The 20745-nt window shown below is 40.6% G+C and overlaps 3 protein-coding genes across 4 annotated transcripts in view; 2 read left to right on the top strand and 1 right to left on the bottom strand.

Moving 5' to 3' along the window:
• LOC134665011 (phosphatidylinositol 4,5-bisphosphate 3-kinase catalytic subunit delta isoform) overlaps nt 1-20745 on the bottom strand; it is a 49836-nt gene that overhangs the window by 22345 nt on the left and 6746 nt on the right. Inside the window, exons 5-6 of the mRNA XM_063521781.1 lie at nt 9925-10171; nt 585-763 (exon numbers count right to left, since the gene is read on the bottom strand). Coding sequence (XP_063377851.1) covers nt 585-763; nt 9925-10171 — 426 coding nt within the window. The remainder of the gene's footprint in view (nt 1-584; nt 764-9924; nt 10172-20745) is intronic.
• On the top strand, nt 1918-8564 carry LOC134664977 (UDP-glycosyltransferase UGT4-like). The gene is made up of 4 exons (XM_063521731.1): nt 1918-2780; nt 3221-3443; nt 7100-7316; nt 8089-8564. Exons 1-4 carry the CDS (start codon nt 1938-1940, stop codon nt 8381-8383), a joined length of 1578 nt encoding a protein of 525 aa, XP_063377801.1. The 5' UTR covers nt 1918-1937; the 3' UTR covers nt 8384-8564.
• LOC134664983 (leucine-rich repeat-containing protein 23-like) lies at nt 10802-20725 on the top strand. 2 transcript variants are annotated; one of them, XM_063521738.1, is made up of 6 exons: nt 10802-10923; nt 13738-13785; nt 13816-13925; nt 15698-16295; nt 16438-16607; nt 20588-20725. In XM_063521738.1, exons 1-6 carry the CDS (start codon nt 10879-10881, stop codon nt 20688-20690), a joined length of 1074 nt encoding a protein of 357 aa, XP_063377808.1. In that variant the 5' UTR covers nt 10802-10878; the 3' UTR covers nt 20691-20725. The 2 variants fall into 2 exon arrangements, 1 of the variants encoding a protein (XP_063377808.1); XR_010098331.1 differs by lacking the exons at nt 10802-10923; nt 13738-13785; nt 13816-13925; nt 15698-16295; nt 16438-16607 and adding exons at nt 12523-12534; nt 16990-17056 and having other exon boundaries at nt 20588-20723.

The raw sequence follows: 20745 nt of genomic DNA, 5'->3' as shown, positions 1-20745 counted from the left end.
GGTTACAGTTCGTTTTTTTAGCATTAGAAATAAGGTAAATAATCTTGATGTCTCTTTATTGAAAAACACATTTTAAAAATAAGTTAGGGTAAATATAATTATAACAATTATGAATCTGATACGATCATTTATATTCTTCTGCTTTCATAAGTAATAGTTACTGATTTTTAAAAAGCGTTTTTCAATTAAAAGACATGTCAAGATCGCTTACCTTCTTTCAAGTTCTTTCTAATGCTAAAAAAACGAACTATAGTTCTTATCTTAGGGCTGGTTGCACCAGCCTCTTGAAAAGTGACTCAGCAGTAAATTATGTAACAAATATCTGAACACTCCTCTATTATCAAGGCGTTAGAGTGCGTGTTCAGATATTTTTGAGCACCTCGGCCGCTCCGATATCGTCGGGTGACAAGCAAAAGTCACTAAGTACCACCACAAGTTCATTTTTGTTTAAATTTTTTTTAGTAATTAGTGATATTTGCTTGTTACCTGACGATATATCTGATGGCGACTGTACTAAACCGTCTATTCTCGTTAAAACATTCACTTCTACATTTTTGTTTGATATATTTCAGCCTTTAACCAACCTCGACAAGTTTGTTGGTATCCACGTTGAGACCCCCAACGCTTTGCACGGTGCACGTGTAGTTCTGTTCCACGCTCCATGAGGAGAGGTACTCTTCTTGACGTATCCTCCGCATGGTGCCGGTAGGAGGCTCGGAGGCTAGCCTCCCTCTTGATTCTACTAGGTACCGGGAGTCGCCAACTGCAACAAAATTAGTTTCATAGATACACCGTTTTGAATAAGATTACATTAACCTGGCATAGATTTAGATTTAGATATTTATTCTCATAATATTAAATTACATTATAAATTATGCTAGACTAATCTACACGAATTTATATTATGATCGTCATTCATATTTACATAATATTATTTAATACATACAAATTAAAAAATGTCTTGCAATAATTAATCTTATGTCAACAATTTATCCATTCATACAATACAATACAATACAATACTCTTTATTGCACACCTCACATACACGTAGTTTACAATAAATGGACAATAACATAAACAAAGACAGTAGAGGTAACAACAGGCGGTCTTATCGCTTAAGAGCGATCTCTTCCAGACAACCTTTCATTCATGTCAAAACAAAATACGGGGAATAATGTCAAGAATAGGGGTCGGAACCGCGCTTAAAGCTTTTTGGACCCGCAACTGCAGTTGTTCAAAACACCCTATAATACATAATAATTACCATTTAGAGGATTTTGTCTGGTCAAAATCCTCCAAAAAAAAAACAAAAGTTAATTTGAGGGAACGTAACTATTATGTATATGTTGTGTTGTGGTTTAGTAAAACATATTCGTGTTAAAGTATTGACCTATATCAATCAAAATAGTCGTTTATATATTTGTTAACTTCATGTAAAATTGGTTAGAATTTAGATAATTTGCATCGCGAGCAAGCTCATGTTGTAATAGGTACATATAACACTCATTTACCTTTAAATTTGGTTTCAATATTTTTTTATGTAACTACTCGTAAAGCTTACTTACACGTAGTAAAATTACTAATTTGTAATTATTTTTCATTGTTAGCCCGTAGTCAATCTTAATTATTTAGTAATTTGCTCAAATGAGAAAATTACCAAATGAGCAGAAACATTTTTAAGCCCGTTTCTATAGCATAGTTTTCATATAACCAATTCAGCTATCGTAGTCCTAACATTAGATAAGTATCCATATTAGACTTTAACGAACTTTGTTTCTTATTATAATAATTTTACTAAACCATATAAACCACACAGGTACCGCAAGTTGATCAATCATCTGCCGAGTTCTGTTAAATAAGTCAAGGTCCGCGGCCACACGCAAAGTTTATTCCCATTCAGTTGATCGCCGGCTAGCGGCGAGCTAACACGTCAATCATGTCACGCGTCATCGTACTCGCCCTCCTAGCCCTACTAGCCCACGCCACAGCTTTAAATGTCCTAGTGATCGTGTCCATGCCCATACCCAGCCACTACATGGCTTTAAACACCCTATTCAGGGAACTGGCCCACAGAGGCCACAAAGTTACCGTCATGAATAATTTCCCCGACAAAAACCCCACGCCGGGGCTGGAGTTCATTGACCTCGAGGCGTACCAGCCCGGCGCCGTTAGGACAGATGATTTAGAATACTACGAAAGCCTAAGTTCTTGGTACGTGCCTTTGTACAACTTATATAGACATTTTATATACAGCCCCGGTGGTACTGCGCAGGATTGCGAGAATCTTTTCACTCATAAGAAGGTTAAAGAGCATTTGGATAAGAAAATTAAGTATGACGTAATATTTGTTGAGCAGTTCATGAGCGACTGCGGGTTTGCGTATGCGGCAGCGATGTATGACTCTCCGATCATAGGGATAACCTCACACGTGTTGTTGCCTATACATTACTCTAGAATGGGATTACCGTTTGACGTCAGAACAGATCCGCACTATTTCTTTAACGCTGGAAGTAATCCGTCACTTTGGCAAAGGGTTCAAATAACAGTAGCCGACTTTTTAATTCAAAATTATATGAAATGGAGCTTGCAGGAGAGCATAAGAGGCGTATTCGCTAAGCATCTTCCGGAGGTTTCTGTGGATTTAGAGAAAATGGCGAAGGAAAGAATGGCGATGATGTTTTTGTACCAGCATCACTCCATTACGGGAGGGAGGTTGTTGGCGCCGCAAGTTTTGGAGATTGCTGGGATTCATATTAAGAAACCTAAGCCGGTGCCTAAGGTCAGTTGCAGCGTTAAAGTCACGGTTACATATGTCCATATTCATCGTATATCATTAATCCCCTGTTTATATCTCGTTTTGTAGTGAAAAATACTATCGCAGGTCTATCTATCGATCGACTCACCCAAACTCGCTTTTTTAAACCTCTAAGGCCCACTTGCACCATTCCACTAACCCGGGGTTAATCAGTTAAACCTGGAGTTACCATGGTTACCAGTACAACTGTGGCCCTAGTGAAAAAGGGTACAAGTCTCACGCTTAGGAGTAAAAGGGCATAGGTGTTACTTGAAACTTATACCCATTTACAACCGCGCTGCCCGAGACATGTACCTTTTTTCACTAGGGACACAGTTTATTTTGACACTGGGTTAACCGCTTAACGCCGGGTTAGTGGGATGGTGCAAGTGGCCGTAAGTAATCTAATTACCCCCTTATCGTAGGACATAGAAGAGTTTCTGTCATCAGCAGACCAAGGAGTCATCTACGTCAGCTTCGGATCCCTTCTGAGATCGCACTCGATGTCCGACCACAAGCGAAAGCAGTTCGTCGAAGCCTTTGGAAGGATTCCTCAAAAAGTTATATGGAAATGGGGAAACGACAGTTTTCCCGAGCAAAGTGACGACTTGCTTGTGGGCAGTTGGCTTCCGCAGTTAGATATTTTATGTAAGTTTTTCGTTGATATAAAACTAAACCACAAGAGCTTATTGCCGCTACGATATCGTGCACGGTACAGTCCGTATCGTACATTTTTCTTTTTTACTCCATAGGTACATTTTTTTCGTACCGACATACCGTTGCAATAGCTAAAGGTGGAAAATAGTAACGGAATAAATAAAATACAATATGCTCTAAAGAACTTCTAAACCAGAATTCGCTAAATGTATAATTTGTAAAGGTACAAGTTCCCCTTTATTTGAACAATAGGCATCTATACTATTAATACATGCTAAAAATAATGATGTGATGACGTCATAATGAGACATTGAGGCCTTTAATTAGGCACCCACAAGTAATAGTAATAGTAGCAGCATCCTACCTGTTAAAATACCATTATCGCGAGCTAATCACGAATTTAGAAATTTTCAACCTACGTAATTACGACAAAGGTAAACTATAACGTGCGATATTAGATTGACTAAGTAATTAAAGCAAAGCTCATACATATAGGGAATAATAAATAATGTAAAATTAATCATAGTGTTATAAATACAAACATGATGTCTAAGTGAGAGCGTTTTAGGAGGTAGGTGCACATCTTTTGAACTATGTAACTTACCATTAACTATTATGTACTTACTTCTGTTGTTTCTCCAATAAGGAAAATAAAAAATAAATAAAAAAATAAGTAAAACAATGAAAAATGTATAGTTGTTCTTGAATATAATGCTGTTAACAAATAGAAAATTAGGTTATGTTACGCAGCAGCAGTAAGTAGGCTTGAAGGTTGAAAAACAAATAAGAATAGATAAAGTACCTACACAAAGATCACTGTCCTAAATTCTTCACCTTTTTCGTCGAGAATGTACCTACTTACCTACGTTTCTATACTTTCTATCATTATCCTAATTCTGGCTTGCGCATTGCTACACCGAGTAAGGCGCTGTACGTATCGCGCCTGAATTATACCGCCACGGCTGCTGAAGTGGTGGAGTATGTACACCACAAGACCGGCTACACGCTGAGGGTGTTCCACCTTCGATCGCGCCACTACGTGCACTTTAACTCTTTTGTGGTGCGCGTGCCGCGACCGCTGCAGGACACCATCGAGTGTGCCGACTTCTGGCCGAAAGGTGTCGTTTTTCGGAGGTTCCGGGGCAAACTGCCGAATCCGACACAAGAGCAGCCGATGCAACGGAGCCACGCCGTTTTGTCGAATAAATGGTGTTTAGTTTTAAGTTTATAAAATACATACAGTATGTTAGTCTGTAAGGTATTTGTAATATGGGCCTTGTTGCCTGAATTAAATTTCTAAATAAAATAAAATAAATATACAGTATTATACGTGTGCGAGACAAAGGGTTCATTTAGAACTTTAGACGATGGGTGAACTCGCATGCGTATTTAGTTAAATTTCGGGTTAATGAGGTTACAATAGTTACATCTAATTCCGCCGACGGATCAATTACCGTAATCACTGATAATCATTGGTAATTTAATAAAACTCGAATGCGCCCTAAATGGGCTTAGATGGTAGGTGGGTGCCTAAATTAATTCAATCTCTAGCGATCATGTGTAGTATGTAGGTACTTACGCAACTCTCAATCCCTTCAATCGTACGTACAGTCAGCAGCAGATATACCTGAGCGGGCAAGGTGTCCAAGAAAACATATACACTTCAATCGTCACAAAAATAAGGACATCTAAGTTGTCATTTTAGCGTAGGCTTTCAGTTCGTCACATATATCTTAACTTCTGAGTTTTTCTTTAACACATACACCCTTATTTAATCACAATGACAATAACGGTTAGAATGTCAGTGGTAACTAAGCACTTAAATTCAAGCTGCTGTCATTAATACCTACACGCACTGCCAATCACGTACGTCAGCAGCTAGGGTGCCACCAGTTGCTAAGCAGTTGTTATTTCAATGGTAACTAAGCATCAACATTTTATCTGTTTAAATAAATACTGTAGCAGCTACGAATTGACACCTCCTTTCTTAAAAAACTATTTTATCGTCAAGTGTCAAACTTAGACAATAAATAAGTAGGTCCTACGAGAATGATCGGTTTTTTATTTTAACTGTCATAGGCGGCCGTTCTTCCAAATCGTAGAGCATATTATATGTTAATATATTTATTTAGCCCGCTTATTGTACTAAAATATACTATATAGTACTAAAATACGATGCTCCGCATCGATCAAAGAACGAAGGAGAAAATAATAGAATTGAAACTTAAACGTTCACTGTCCCAATCTGACATTTAAACCTTATGGCTTTGTAATAGAGGCTAGCCGTGGCCCCACGTGAGGAGCACGGGCAGGCATATCCAACTATGACTCCTCTCTTTATTTTGTTGGTTGGACTCATGATCCGCAAGAACGGTGCCTCCTCTTCTATAGATGTACCTATGCGATGAAACCATCACTGCCATGCATATACCTACGTAATATGCTAACTGTTGACCATAGGAATGACGAATTTTGTTTTTACAACTTAGCAGACAGGATAGAGTATACGGAGTTATATACGGTATGTATCGGATCGAGGGGCCGGGGGGAAGACCCATTGATGTTTGGGTATGCTGAGCAGCTTTTGCTATGGGACCAACCCCGAAACCCTGGAAAAAAATTTATTCTCCCATAGAAAATTTCAACATCAGACCAGCAATATGTATGAAACTTCCAATTATTTTTCCGCGATTTACGGAGTTGGTCCCGTGGTGGAAGTTGTTCAGTGTGACCTGAACATTAATGGGTCTCTTTCTTGGCCTTTCGTTCTGATACGTACTGTATATCTTTGAACTTATTGTTAGTATAACCAGTATAACCTAGCAGTAAACATCAAATGGCATTCCGCACAGGAGTAATCTAAGGAACGCCCACTGCGGGTTCAAACCTACAACGTCCTGTTAGAAAGTCGTACATACGCTACATGTGACATATCTCCAAAAAACATAAACTTATGCGAAATTAATATAAAACCACAAATTAAGTAATACTCGTAATATAAATGAAACCCAAAAAAAAAACTGTAATCTCTAGGGTGCATCCGACTGAGATTTGAACCCGCGGTCTCTGCTTTGAAAATCAAACGCCTTAGTAACAAGACCACAACGTGCCTTGACAATTGGCTCTAAATTCGGCTTCAGTTAGCTTTCGCTATGTGTCACTCATTCGTATTGATGATTCTATTAAATAAAAGAAATAGTTTGCAGTAAGCTGACTGACAGGCCGCTGTCAATGGTTGAAGGGCAAAACGTGAGATAGATGTATGTGATGACAAGACTGTACTGCTTTCGATGATTGTCAAAACGCTTTACCTGAAATTAGCATAGCTATTATTCATTCAATATACGACCATAAATGTATGCTTTAAACGTCTATTTTTCCATATTGTTCAGATATATTTGACACGTTGACCGCTTAGATACCAGTGGTGCTTTGACAGCTAAGGTATCAATGATTTGTTGTAAGTGTAGAAATTAATGAATAGCGTCTGTTAAGATATTTGTGACATGTTGAGCGCTCACAAGTAAATGCTGCCATGACAGTCAACAACTTTTTGACAGTTTAAACGTTTACCTCTCTTTGAGCACCTGGAGTGTATAGCGACTTCTGCTGCTGACTGTACATCAACATTTTCAAATATTTTTCAGGTCACCCAAAAGTCCTAGCCTTCATATCCCACGGCGGCATGCTAAGCATGTCAGAAGCGGCCCACTGCGGTAAACCCCTGCTGACTGTACCGTTCTTCGGCGACCAGTTCAGCAATGCAGCTTCAGCCCGACAAAGCGGATTAGGACTTACGCTGTTCTTTGAGGAGATTGATAGTAACAACTTGGAGGCAGCTATTAGAGAACTGACTTCGGAGAAGTAAGTATGAGAAGGTTATAATGGGAAAACAACAAAAACCGGGCAAGTGCGAGTCGGACTCGCGCACGAAGGGTTCCGTACCGTAATGCAAAAAACAAAAACAAAAAAAAAGCAAAATAAAACGGTCACCCATCCAAGTACTGACCACTCCCGACGTTGCTTAACTTTGGTCAAAAATCACTTTTGTTGTATGGGAGCCCCATTTAAATCTTTATTTTATTCTGTTTTTAGTACCTATTTGTTGTTATAGCGGCAACAGAAATACATCATCTGTGAAAATTTCAACTGTCTAGCTATCACGGTTCGTGAGATACAGCCTGGTGACAGACGGACGGACGGACGGACGGACAGCGAAGTCTTAGTAATAGGGTCCCGTTTTACCCTTTGGGTACGGAACCCTAAAAACGTTTGCGTTGATGTCCTTAAAACGAAATGTACACGCGCAGATGACATTAGTATTTAGGACTGGTTTAGACGATGCGAGAACGAGTTTCATACCATTGCGGGTTTTGAACGGTCGGTTGAATTGAACGTAACCATCAGTCCGCAATGTAACGTAACATCGCATGCGAGTTCGCGCGCCGTCTAAATCAGCCCTTAAACCGCCCACTTCAGGAATAACAAATTAAAAATTATCATATAGTATTGCATACAATGCAAATAATTTTATAAACATTTGTAAAAGTAGTGTCTACCCGCTCATGCATCCGCGAAGTCGTATAAAAGTCGTTGCAGACTTTTCTTGGTCTAACTCTAAACGTTTTGTTTCCAGAATGCAATCAAACGCCAAGCGCATCTCTCAGCTTTGGCACGATCGGCCGCTACCAGTTATGGACAGCGCCGTCTATTGGACGGAGTATGTAGCTCGGCACCGCACCGCGCCGCCCTCACTACCACAGAAGCTGAATACAACGTCGTTTTGTACATCGCCGCTAGATGTCATTTGTGTGATCGTAACTTTAGTATTTGTAGTCTTATATGTTATTTACGCTATTTTCAAAGCTGTTTTTAAATTTGTAGGGGGATTGTTTGCGAAAATATTGTGTAAGAAGGCGAAAAAAGAATAGTAATCAAATATAGTTTTACTGATATTTGTATGTTCCTTTCAATATGATTATTATAAACAGATTCAAGTTATGAACAGCGTCATCCATAACAACGATGATAAATATATGCCAGTATACTCGTAATACATACTCATAGTGACTAGATTTCTCTTATTTGATCTGAGGTTTAATATGGTTTTTGTGTACTTAATTTTAAAATTGGTGGAGATTATTAGTTATAGTCTGATAGTATTGTAATAAAAATATTGCTTAATTAATCTGTGTTTGTGTTCCTTTAAACCTACCATTAACCAAAAAAATATCTATGTTTGTTTTATTGTGTTTTTTTTCTTACAAAACAATAAATGGAGATCGAATTATGTAAGGCTTGGTCAGGCTCAGTACCGGCGCGTCATAAATATTCGTAGGAAACCCGGAGCTAAAATTACTTTTCTGGTCTCCGAAAGCTCAAGGAAAATTTATACTGTCTGAAAATTGTGCATACTGATGGACGCCTCTCAACTGGTAAGACTAACAATGCTAAAAACGACCGGGTTTTATCCAATGTACAGAAAAAAAAACCGTGTCTCTAGATCTAGAACGATGCTAAAACTTTTTCCTTTTTTAAAGATGTAAATATAACCCCAAAGGAGTAGTACAGTTCAATAGTTCAGCTACTTTGTCGCAAAGTTTGTTTTTCACTTCCTTTTGTCGCGTTTTGCGATAAACAGGAAAACCGGCGAGATCCGATGCGTGAGTATGAATAGGTACCGCAATGATATGGTTGTTATTTTATTTTCATTCTATTTTGTATTGAGGATAATGTGTGGATCCGAGTATTTTTGTCTATAATGTCTATGAATCAATAGTGCCTACATTGTTGAAAGCACTGGAAAGATTGCTATAGATGGTTCTGGTAGTTTCAGGGTCGACCCGCGATGAGCCAAATATTCGTGCTTATCATATAAATATTTTTCTTTACGTCCCGAGCTCGTGTAGTCATACCAGAGACAAAAGAATACATTACGTTCTAGAAATAGACTAAGAAAAGTCTAAAAGTCTGTATTTTAAACATCTATGAAATTATGACGTATAAGTAACACGCACTGCGTGTGCTATCAAAATCGCTGCAGACTTTTCTTGGTCTAACTCTACTTACATTCTCTTTTGTCATACTGAGCACCTGATCAATCTTAATAATAGGATATTAATGCCGGCTACACAAGTAACTATAAATCGTAGCGATTAAACTGTGCAGTCCGATTTGCGCAGTTTTATCTACCGTGTGTATGACAAATCGTTGTCGATTATCGTAACGATTTGTCATACACACGGTAGATAAAACTGCGCAAATCGGACTGCACAGATTAATCGCTACGATTTATAGTTAACGTGTGTAGCCGGGGTAATATTGGGGAAATCGATGATTGACTTACCACAAAACAAACATCATAGTAGGTATTGCGAAATTTTCTTTAGCTGTCTCACTAAGGTGCACGATATTTTCTCAGAATACAAATCTCATCATTAATTTAAAAAAAAAAGTTAAAAAAAAAACTCACCCGACAACGATAGCTTGTCTATATTGACAATCATCACATGCGGCACTTCGTCTCTCAACAGTGTCTCCTGTATATAGAGGAACTGTATCAGCGGGTGGTCTCCTAATAGGTACTCCTCGCGCCCGGCCACTTTTAGCACGTATTTGTGCCTGTCCAGATTGGTGTGCCGCATGGCCCTTCTGAGTAGAATGTATTCTATGTGCTGTCTGGGCGTGGACATCGCTGGCGCGTGGGTCGTGGTGGAGAACTGGAAAAGAGATGTAATGTTAGTACAACATACCCCTCTGCTGGTAAGGTAGCGAGAGCTCAACGAGGGTGCGGAGTGTTAGGGTCAGCAACGCACATGGAACACCTCGGGCATCCATAAGCGAGGTTTAGACTAGCAAGAACTTGCATGCAATTTTGGGTCTCTATAAGTACATTCTGCATCTGTATACATTGCATTGCATTGTGTGGTTCTGTTATGCGTTGCGGTATCTCTAACGTTCCGATAGCTTGGTCCGAAGGTAGGTAATTTATCTTTTAGATTGATTCCTTGGTAAATGACACACCCCTCATTAAGTATAGTCACCCGTAAAAAGTCTGCAGCGATTTTGATAGCCCACGCAGTGCAAGTGTCATTTTAAACGTCAAACTTCTATGAAATTATGACGTTTACATAACATTTACACTATGGAAGGTAGAGATTACTTCTACACTCCATAATTTACACTGCCGTGGGCTATCAAATCCGCTGCAGACTTTGTTTGGTGCGACTATACTTATTTTTACCAAATTTTAAACTCTTTACAAGTTTGGAATGACTAGAGTATTAAAACTATTACGTAAATTATGTCAGTTATGTCAACGCGACAACTGCCAAAACCTAAAGTTGCTTACATAATTTATTGTTGATGCATTTAAAGAACAGAGAATCGCCTAAATAATTTATTAGCCTCCGAATTTGCATAAATAATGTTGAAATCCCGATTTGCTATTCAAGTGGCAGGAAAAGAAAAAGTACTTAAGGTAAAGGTTTGCACATTTTCCTCGGCATTTGGCATCAGGCCCCATGGGTGCGTAAAGCCAGGAAATTAGGAGATAAAATATATGGGGCGCCGCGGGAAACATGCATCGAGCGATTGCATATTAGTGACGGGCCTACTTAGTCTTGTGAGACTTCTGAGACTCCTGCATGACGACATGCAGTGCTGCGTCGCCGTAGACGGTGAACAGTCAGATTTCTTCCCCGTTACCTGTGGGGTGAAACAAGGGTGTGTCCTAGCCCCTACACTGTTCGCTTTATACTTTGCAGTTGTAGTCAAGGAAGTCTTACAAACAGTATCCGAAGGTGTCCGCATACGCTTCCGTACCGATGGCAGTGTTTTTAACTTGGCCAGATTTAGGGCGAAAACGAAGGTTTCACATGCATTGATCACAGATATCATGTATGCTGACGACCTGTGCTTTCTTGCAGAATCCCCAGATGGCCTGCAACAGTTGATGTCTGCTTTTCACCAAGCCTGCTGCAAGTTCGGCCTCAAAATTAGTGTTAAAAAGACGGAGGTGTTGTCTTTGGACTCACATGGTCACGAGACACTAGCCGTACAGCTTGGTGAGGACGTGCTGAAGCAGGTCAATAAATTCCGGTATCTGGGAAGCACTATAACGTCAAAGTGTGACCTTGACGCTGAGATCAACAGCAGGATCGGCGCTGCAGCTGCAGCGTTTGGAAAACTGTGTTCCAAGGTCTTCTGCACGCACGACCTAAAACTGGCCACCAAAATTTCGGTTTACATGGCGATCGTGCTGCCTAACCTTTTATATTCTTCCGAGACGTGGTGCGTGTACCGTCATCACATTCGTACCTTAGACCAGTTCCACCTCAAATGCTTACGTAAGATTATGAACATTAAGTGGTCTGACCGAGTGCGAAATACCGAAGTTCTGCGACGCGCCAAGGTCGGTGGACTAGAGGCTTACTTAATGCATCGACAACTTCGGTGGTGCGGTCATGTATCGCGTATGGCGGAGGAGAGAGTGGCAAAGCGCATCTTTTTTTCTGAGCTAGAGGAGGGTAAGCGGAAACTTGGCGGGCAACTCCTCCGATACAAAGATGTTCAGAAACGGCACATGAAAAGATGCAACATCGAGCCCTCTCAGTGGGAAGGTTTGGCAGCACAGCGTCCTGAGTGGCGCAGGCTGGTGCATGACAAAGTGCGCGATTTCGAGGAGCAACGTAAAGTTGACCTCGACGTTAAACGCGACGAGCTAAAAGCACGCCAGCCTGCTTCCATTCACTACCACTATGTGGCTGGCGTTCTCACGTGCCCTCAATGTGCGCGGGGGTTCACCTCAAAGATCGGCTACGTCAGCCATATTCGGGCGCACGAGCGCCGAACTAACTAGGAGTCGTAGTGGTCGCCTTGGTCGAAACCGGCCGGAAGGATCAATAAATCCCGGTCTTTTGATAGGCTTGCGTGGGGATATTGATCCAACACGTAGAGTCCCTTTGGAGAGCTTTAATTTCATGTAGAATGGGGTTGGCAACTGTCAAAGGTTTGCATAGATGGCGCCATCATAGCTTGCCCCTTTTTTTATGAGATTTGGCTTGAAGGGCTGGCATCCAGGGTATTAAAAAAAAACAAAAATTTGACACAATTCTAGGGATTGACAGGGCAAGCTATGATGGCGCCATCTGCTAAAAACTTCCACCGGCCAACCCCATTGTTATGTATCGTATTATTATTATTTTTGTTTTAATTAATCATTGTAATATTTACGTATACTCTGTATGACTTGTCAAAATCAATTTATTAAGCCTACTTGAATAAATTATTTTTGAAGTTGAAGTATACTAATATTATACTGCTATGGTACGCAACTACGCAGGGTAACGATTTAATTGAAAATATGTTTGGTGTTTTTTTCTATCGAGCCAACTTTAAGAGCCCTTCACCGTGCACACTAGCGCCACAGCTAAATAATCGTGATTATTTAAATTTAACGAAATATATTGAAAAAAGGGGGCCGCTACGTACTTTATTGTGTATTTAAGTACCTTTTAAATACATCAGACTTGTTTTTATGTTGCTGGATTCGTCACTCTATGCAAATAAAGTCTAGTTTCCGTGTGATTTTTATTGCAATTGACGTTGATTATAACATTTATAGTCTGTGCGGAAAGAGAATAGTCTTGGAATGTATGAGGCCCAATACACTCCACGACTCTTCGCTTTCCGCACAGACTATAACGTGGATAAAACAATACGCTTTGACAGATTTTAGTTCCCATTTTTAACACTCGTGGCGCTGCCTGACATAACAACAAACTATGAAAAACGCTGTGTGTCCATCAAATCTGGAGTTCGTCGGACTGTATATTTTCAAAAAACATTTCCTTCGCAACTCAACTAGACGGAGCCCGGCGGGGCTCCTATTTCTGAGCGGTTTGCGAAGCAACAACAACTTAATTAAATAGTTGTGTTGTGAAGGAAATGTTTTGGAAAAGAAACACAATGTAGGGCGGTGGGATCATGGTAAAAATAAATTAAATTGCAAACATTGTCAAACTCCGGTTACGTAGGCGACCGAAAGAACAGGTCACTCTACAATCTAAATAGTAGTACGATGCGGCTAAACGTAGGCCGCCTTATTGAAGAACGTATCGCAATGACAATCCGGCTAATCGTCGAACCGCCGCATTTTAAAACGCCCCTGTTTTTAAAAACGGCTAGCGTAATACGGCGGATTATACGACTGACTGCGACATATATACAATCTTAACAAGATTGGCTGCTTATTTATCTTACCGATATACACACCGATCTACAGGCACAAAGGAGCCAAGAGTCAAGCACACCAGAGTTAAGGGAGCAGGGAGTTAGTGAGGAGCAGGGAGTTAATGAGGAGCAGGGTACAGAGGAGACAATCGGTCTCCCTGAATATGCGAAGAGACGGCTGAAGCGCTCTGAGGTCAGCGTCCGATTGAGCTTTCTCGGCAAGACTGCTGAAGGCGACGGGTGAGTACACTAGAGCAGACAACGTTTCATCTGACCCACAAGTACACAGATACAAAGAGATGGAGCATGGTACAGAGGGAGGCACTGAAGAATATTACGTCTCCCAGAATGTGTGAAGAGACGGCTGAAGCGCTCTGAGGTCAGCGTCCGATTGAGCTTTCTCGGCAAGACTGCTGAAGGCGACGGGTGAGTACACTAGAGCAGACAACGTTTCATCTGACCTACAGGTACACAGATACAAAGAGATGGAGCATGGTACAGAGGGAGGCACTGAAGAATATTACGTCTCCCAGAATGTGCGAAGAGACGGCTGAAGCGCTCTGAGGTCAGCGTCCGATTGAGCTTTCTCGGCAAGACTGCTGAAGGCGACGGGTGAGTACACTAGAGCAGACAACGTTTCATCTGACCTACAGGTACACAGATACAAAGAGATGGAGCATGCTACAGAGGGAGGCACTGAAGAATATTACGTCTCCCAGAATGTGTGAAGAGACGGCTGAAGCGCTCTGAGGTCAGCGTCCGATTGAGCTTTCTCGGCAAGACTGCTGAAGGCGACGGGTGAGTACACTAGAGCAGACAACGTTTCATCTGACCCACAAGTACACAGATACAAAGAGATGGAGCATGGTACAGAGGGAGGCACTGAAGAATATTACGTCTCCCAGAATGTGTGAAGAGACGGCTGAAGCGCTCTGAGGTCCAGCGTCCGATTGAGCTTTCTCGGCAAGACTGCTGAAGGCGACGGGTGAGTACACTAGAGCAGACAACGTTTCATCTGACCCACAAGTACACAGATACAAAGAGATGGAGCATGGTACAGAGGGAGGCACTGAAGAATATTACGTCTCCCAGAATGTGTGAAGAGACGGCTGAAGCGCTCTGAGGTCAGCGTCCGATTGAGCTTTCTCGGCAAGACTGCTGAAGGCGACGGGTGAGTACACTAGAGCAGACAACGTTTCATCTGACCTACAGGTACACAGATACAAAGAGATGGAGCATGCTACAGAGGGAGGCACTGAAGAATATTACGTCTCCCAGACGGCTGAAGCGCTCTAAGGTCAGCGTCCGATTGAGCTTTGTCGGCAAGACTGTATTATACTAGAGCAGACAACATATCATACCCACAGGTACAACTACATAGTTATAGTTTGTAGATTTCTAACAGGCCTGACCTTCTAATCCAAAGGAGAAACTAGAGACCGAAAAGCAGCAGCTTCCTTCACCGAAAAGCAACTGGTCTTAAATGATATTTCGTACATAAGTTCCGAAAAACTCATTGGTACGAGTCGGGGTTTGAACCCGCGACTTCTGGATTGAAAGTCGCACGCTCTTACCGCTAGGCCAGCGCCAGCGCTAGTAATAGCGCTGGCGCTATTACTAGCGCATTAGTTTTATTTTTTGTGTTAGGTATCATTTAATGTAAATATTTTTTATCACCTTTTCACTGTTTATTTGATCTGTATTTTTTTACCGGTACCTAACCTTAAATTTTATACAATTCTGTTACCATCAATCTTTATTTTTTATCGAACTTTCTTTTGTAATAAAAATACTTAAGTAAAAAGATGACAATCAAAAAGATGTACACACCAACTCCAGCAGCGGCTACAGGTCCTATAGTAAGTGGTGTGCGATAATTATTCTTAATAACTTGATATTTAGGATATGTAGCGATTTCTATCTATCAGAAATCTCAATAATATCTAGCCTATAATATAACCTACAAACATAATAGGTACATATATTTCCATGACATGTCTTTTTTGTCCCAGATACACCTACCTGAAAGCTACAATAACAAACCTAAATCTAACAGACATCAGCGCTATCAAATGCTTCCCACATCTACAATTCCTGGACGTATCCAACAACCATCTACAGCAAAAGGCCCTTGAAGTCATTAAAGACCTTCCCCACCTCGTCCTTATACAAGCTGACACAAACTCACTCATCTCCGCTGCTTTGCCAAGAATGAAATACCTTCAAGTTATTATTATGAACGGCAACTATTTGAAATCGGTTCACGACGTCTACCAACCAGAATTGAGCACTCTCGAGGTAGCGGATAATAAAATAGAAAAGATACATTTCGACAATAGAATGCCAACTATTCGATGCCTCGATTTTCGTCACAATCATATTCAAGATATAAGCAATGTGAATTTCCCAAACTTGGACAGTTTGTATTTAGCTGGGAATAAAATAACAAGTCTAGTTGGTATAGAGAATCTGGTGAATTTGAGAATATTGCATGTTCGTGGTAATCCGATAAAATTGTTAGACGGTTTCAGTGAGGCTAATGAGAAATTGGAATACATTAATCTGAGAGCTTGTAAGGTGCGGACGTTAATACAAGTGAAGAAGTTAAAGGTAAAGTAAGTCATATTCTTGTTTGTTCATGGTCATTTACTTTTAGGGAAATCTATAGTTCGATATATAATTCGAAGTAGTATTTGCCTTACCAAATACCATATGAGTAAGTCAATTTTTTTCATATTTGTGTTCCTTCCAGGTGTTACCAAACCTACAAACGTTGATAATGAAAGGTTGCCCATATATGGGTGGTACAGGGCAAGACAATGCTGCAGCGGAGGAAGACGAGGCCGGCATCCGAGTCGAGATTTTAGCCACGCTACTGCGACTCAAGAGGATCAACAAGGAACTCGTCACTCCTGAGGAGAGGTTAGTTTAATGTAGGGTTGTCTGTGCACGCGCGGTGCAGGGGAAGACGAGATGTTAGCCACGCTGCTGCGACTTAAGAGGATCAACAAGAAACACGTCACTCCTGAGGAGAGGTTAGTTTAATGTAGGGTTGTCTGTACACGCGCGGTGCAGGGGAAGACGAGATGTTAGCCACGCTGCTGCGACTCAAGAAGATCAACAAGGAAGTCGTCACTCCTGAGAGGTTAGTTTAATGTAGGGCTGTCCGTACATCGGCGGTGCAGGGGAAGACGAGATGTTAGCCACGCTGCTGCGACTCAAGAGGATCAACAAAGAACACGTCACACCTGAGGAGAGGTTAGTTTAATGTAGGGCTGTCCGTACATCGGCGGTGCAGGGGAAGACGAGATGTTAGCCACGCTGCTGTGACTCAAAAGGATCAACAAGGAAGTCGTCACTCCTGAAGAGAGGTTAATTTAATGTAGGGTTGTTTGTACATGGGCGGTGCAGGGGAAGACGAAATGTTAGTCACGCTGCTGCGACTCAAGAGGATCAACAAGGGAGTCGTCACTCTCGATTAGCCATTAGCATTGTAACAACTATCGAATCCCTTTACTATTGCAAAACAGGAAAGTATTAAAATTTTCCAACCGCTGTGTTTAAGCACTTCCTCAAAATACATGATCTATATCATGTGAGCATGCCTTTATTTTACAGAGGTAATAATTATCAAAATAAACCCACATAAGCCTCGTTCCTTCCTTCCCCTTTCTTTTCTTCCTTGGCCTCCAATAGCAATAAGATCTAACCATGTATTTACTATCAGCTGCAGAGATAGTGGACCCCCTGCAAACAATATTCTATTGGGGAGCGGGACAGTTTCATTTTACTTTTCTCTTATTATTATTTGTTTGTTGTACCTAGATACTGTCCAGTTAAATTCACAAACAATTCTACAAGTTTATAAAAACTTTTTACAAAAAAAAGAAAACCGACTTCAAAAAGGATGAAATAAAATATTATCCATTTTAAGTCTATGCGTTACCAACTGATATGTTTGAAGTCGGTGCCAAGCCAACTTTGGAAGCATACCATGATTTTGGTGCGAATCGATAAGGATGTACGTTGGTTTGCCTTACACGACGACAATTAACGTACTTTCTGTAGGTACAGTTGACGTTAAAAATATGTTTACACTTTTCGTCTTATTACAAAGGAGTAAGGTGCAAAAGTGTAACCATATCTTTGACGTCGAATGTACCTAAGAACACACCTCAGAACACACGATCAAACCTTCTTAGCACAGTCCGTACCATGTTAGTCGGCACGCAAGCGTGAGATTGGGACTGAAGTTATTTCCCGTCCCTTATTCAGAGAACTACGTTTCATAATATAAAACAATTCAAGGAATTTACTTTCTTGCCAAATGTCACCTAAAGCGGTTCAGTTGTATAGCCATGAAAAGGTGACAAAGAGGCAGACAGAATTACTTACACATTTATAATAGTTATTAATACAGTTCTAATGGTATTTATAGTCATAAGGCTGATTATATTTGACGGGTATTGTTACTACTTGGCTTGGCACCGACTTCAAACATATCAGTTGGTAACGCATAGACTTAAAATGGATAATATTTTATTTCATCCTTTTTGAAGTCGGTTTTCTTTTTTTTGTAAAAAGTTTTTATTTTTCCATTTTTAGTTTTAACGCATTGTTAAGAGCGCGACGCGTGAATGAAAAATAACATCATGATTAATACTAAATTCGTGTATCTACTTTAATAAATATGTAATCAGGAATTTTCTCGAGTCCGTCTGGGAAATTACAATTCCTGTCACTACACTAAATCCATCCTCCGCCCCGCCACTGACCCAATCTCTCAACCCCCCCGATCACTCTACCTCACAGCGTATCAACTCCTGATCCATGTACCCCTCGGCCCTGAACCAGCAGCCCTACAACCACCATTACCCCACCCCTTTATCCCCGACCCCTTAACTCCTAACCCTAACCCCCGATCAGTAGCCTTACCAGCTTTCCAAGAGTTTGACATTGATTTATTCGCTAGCGTGTGTGTAACTTACTTTCTTTGCATCTCGCTCGTATTGGCATATTAGTGCGAGCGAGATGCATAAAAAGTTAGTTACGAAGACGTTAGCGTCGCTAACTTAGCGAATATGTCAATGTCAAACTCGTGGTAAGGCTACACTTGCACTACATCAAATTGGCGGTGTTCGGAAGCAAATGCTTGAGTTACTTTAGAAAACACCGAAATCACTTTACACGTGCCTTTAAAAACTGAGGAGTTCCCTCAGTTCCTCATGGATTCCATCATCAGACCAGAACCAAAAATAATACGAAAACACCTAGGAGGCAACTCCTTCCAAACAAAAAAAGAATTACTCAATTCGGATCACAGGTGCCGGAGTAATCGCTGAACATACTACATTTAAAAAATCATCATTATTATCATCAAAACAATCATCATCATCAGGTCTACTTCATCAAAGTGGTGGTTTTCGGGAGAAAATGCTCGAGTTGCTTAAGAAAACACCCAAATCACTATGCATGTGCCTTTAAAAATTGAGGAGTTCCCTCAATTCCTCATGGATCCCATCATCAGAACAGAACCAAATTAAAATGGGACCAACTCGGAGGTAGTTCCTTTCAAACAAAAAAAGAATTACTCAAATCGGACTACGGATGTCGGAGTAATCGGTGAACGTACTACATTTAAAAAATCATCATCATTATCATCAAAACAATCATCATCATCAGGTCTACTTCATCAAAGTGGTGGTTTTCGGGAGAAAATGCTCGAGTTGCTTAAGAAAACACTCAAATCACCATGCATGTGCCTTTAAAATTTGAAGAGTTCCCTCAATTCTTCATGGATCCCATCATCAGAACAGAACCAAATTAAAATGGGACCAACTCGGAGGTAGCTCCTTTCGATCAAAAAAAGAATTACTCAAATCGGACTACGGATGTCGGAGTAATCGGTGAACGTACATAGAAAAAAAAAAAAAAAATAGCCACAACCGAATACAGAACCTCCTCCTTCTATGAAATGGAAGTCGGTTAAAAATAGTACATTACTATAAAAGTGCGAAAAGTAGGAAATTCGCAACGAGTGGCGATAAATTGAAACACGACCGAAGGGAGTGTTTTAAATCGACACGAGTTGCGATTTACCTTTTCGCACGTGTATTGTACGTTTTACAGTACATATACGGGCCCTTTAAATGTTTTACATAGGCACGTATTGTCCTTAATCCCGCCCTAGGGCGGTAAAGTAGCACCGTATGTACTGTAATAGTACATTGTGTATTAAGGGCGGTAAATAAGAAATTACGAACGAGTGTCAATTTTAAGCCCGACGCGAAGCGAGGGCTTAAAATGTTCACGAGTTCGGAATTTCTTTACCGCCCGTGGCACACACAATGTTTTTCATCACACTTGTAAGGAAAAAAAGGAGAATTAATAAAAACAAACTTCTGTATAAAACACTTTTCCGCCCTAGGGCGAAAATTTCAATTTCCCGCCCGCAAGCCCTACGTGTAAATAAGTGTTTTTCATCACACTTGCTCGGAAAAGATTTTTTCCGCCCTAGGGCGAAAATTTCAATTTCCCGCCCGCAAGCCCTACGTGTAAATACATCTTTTCCGAGCAAGTGTGATGAAAAATATATTTTCATCACACTCGCTCAGTAAATGTGGAATTGCACGCAGGTTTAGCGGGAGTTATAGAAAAAGCGTTCTCCCTAGGGAGTTATGAAGTTTCTAGTGCCATAATGCTCCGGCAAGCCGTCGCGATTTAACTTACTCTCGTTTGCAATATTCAACTTACGCCCCATGTTGCACAATGTACCATTACACGCCTCTCAGACAACGACAATAAAGTCTTAATGTAGGTACTTAAATATATTTTTATAATTTTGGCTTGTAAAGATGTTTGAGAACTCAATCGTACCTAACTAACATTTCCTGGTGCTTTAGGGCCGAAGCAAAAGAGCTGATGGTGCAATGGCTAGCAGAAGGGAAAGAAGACGAAGAAGAGTTGCCTGAAGAAGAAACCGAGGAACATGATGAAGATTATTAAAAATTAGGTAGAAGAATTACAGATGTGCCTATACTGCAAAACGTAATTCAAGACC

Source organism: Cydia fagiglandana, chromosome 6 (assembly GCF_963556715.1).
Source record: "Cydia fagiglandana chromosome 6, ilCydFagi1.1, whole genome shotgun sequence".
NCBI classification, from domain to species: Eukaryota; Metazoa; Arthropoda; class Insecta; order Lepidoptera; family Tortricidae; genus Cydia; species Cydia fagiglandana.
Note: the sequence above shows the minus strand (reverse complement) of the source record. Positions and strands in the feature narration are given on the sequence as shown.

Excerpts from the sequence above, each read along its gene's own strand:
- LOC134664977 (XM_063521731.1), top strand. The coding sequence starts at position 1,938 with ATGTCACGCGTCATCGTACTCGCCCTCCTAGCCCTACTAGCCCACGCC. Across the intron at positions 2,781-3,220 it reads AACCTAAGCCGGTGCCTAAG|GACATAGAAGAGTTTCTGTC; the intron begins GTCAGTTGCAGC and ends CCCTTATCGTAG. Across the intron at positions 7,317-8,088 it reads AGAGAACTGACTTCGGAGAA|AATGCAATCAAACGCCAAGC; the intron begins GTAAGTATGAGA and ends TTTTGTTTCCAG.
- LOC134664983 (XM_063521738.1), top strand. The coding sequence starts at position 10,879 with ATGTTGAAATCCCGATTTGCTATTCAAGTGGCAGGAAAAGAAAAA. Across the intron at positions 13,926-15,697 it reads AAGACTGCTGAAGGCGACGG|ATACACCTACCTGAAAGCTA; the intron begins GTGAGTACACTA and ends TTTTTGTCCCAG. Across the intron at positions 16,608-20,587 it reads CTCGTCACTCCTGAGGAGAG|GGCCGAAGCAAAAGAGCTGA; the intron begins GTTAGTTTAATG and ends CTGGTGCTTTAG.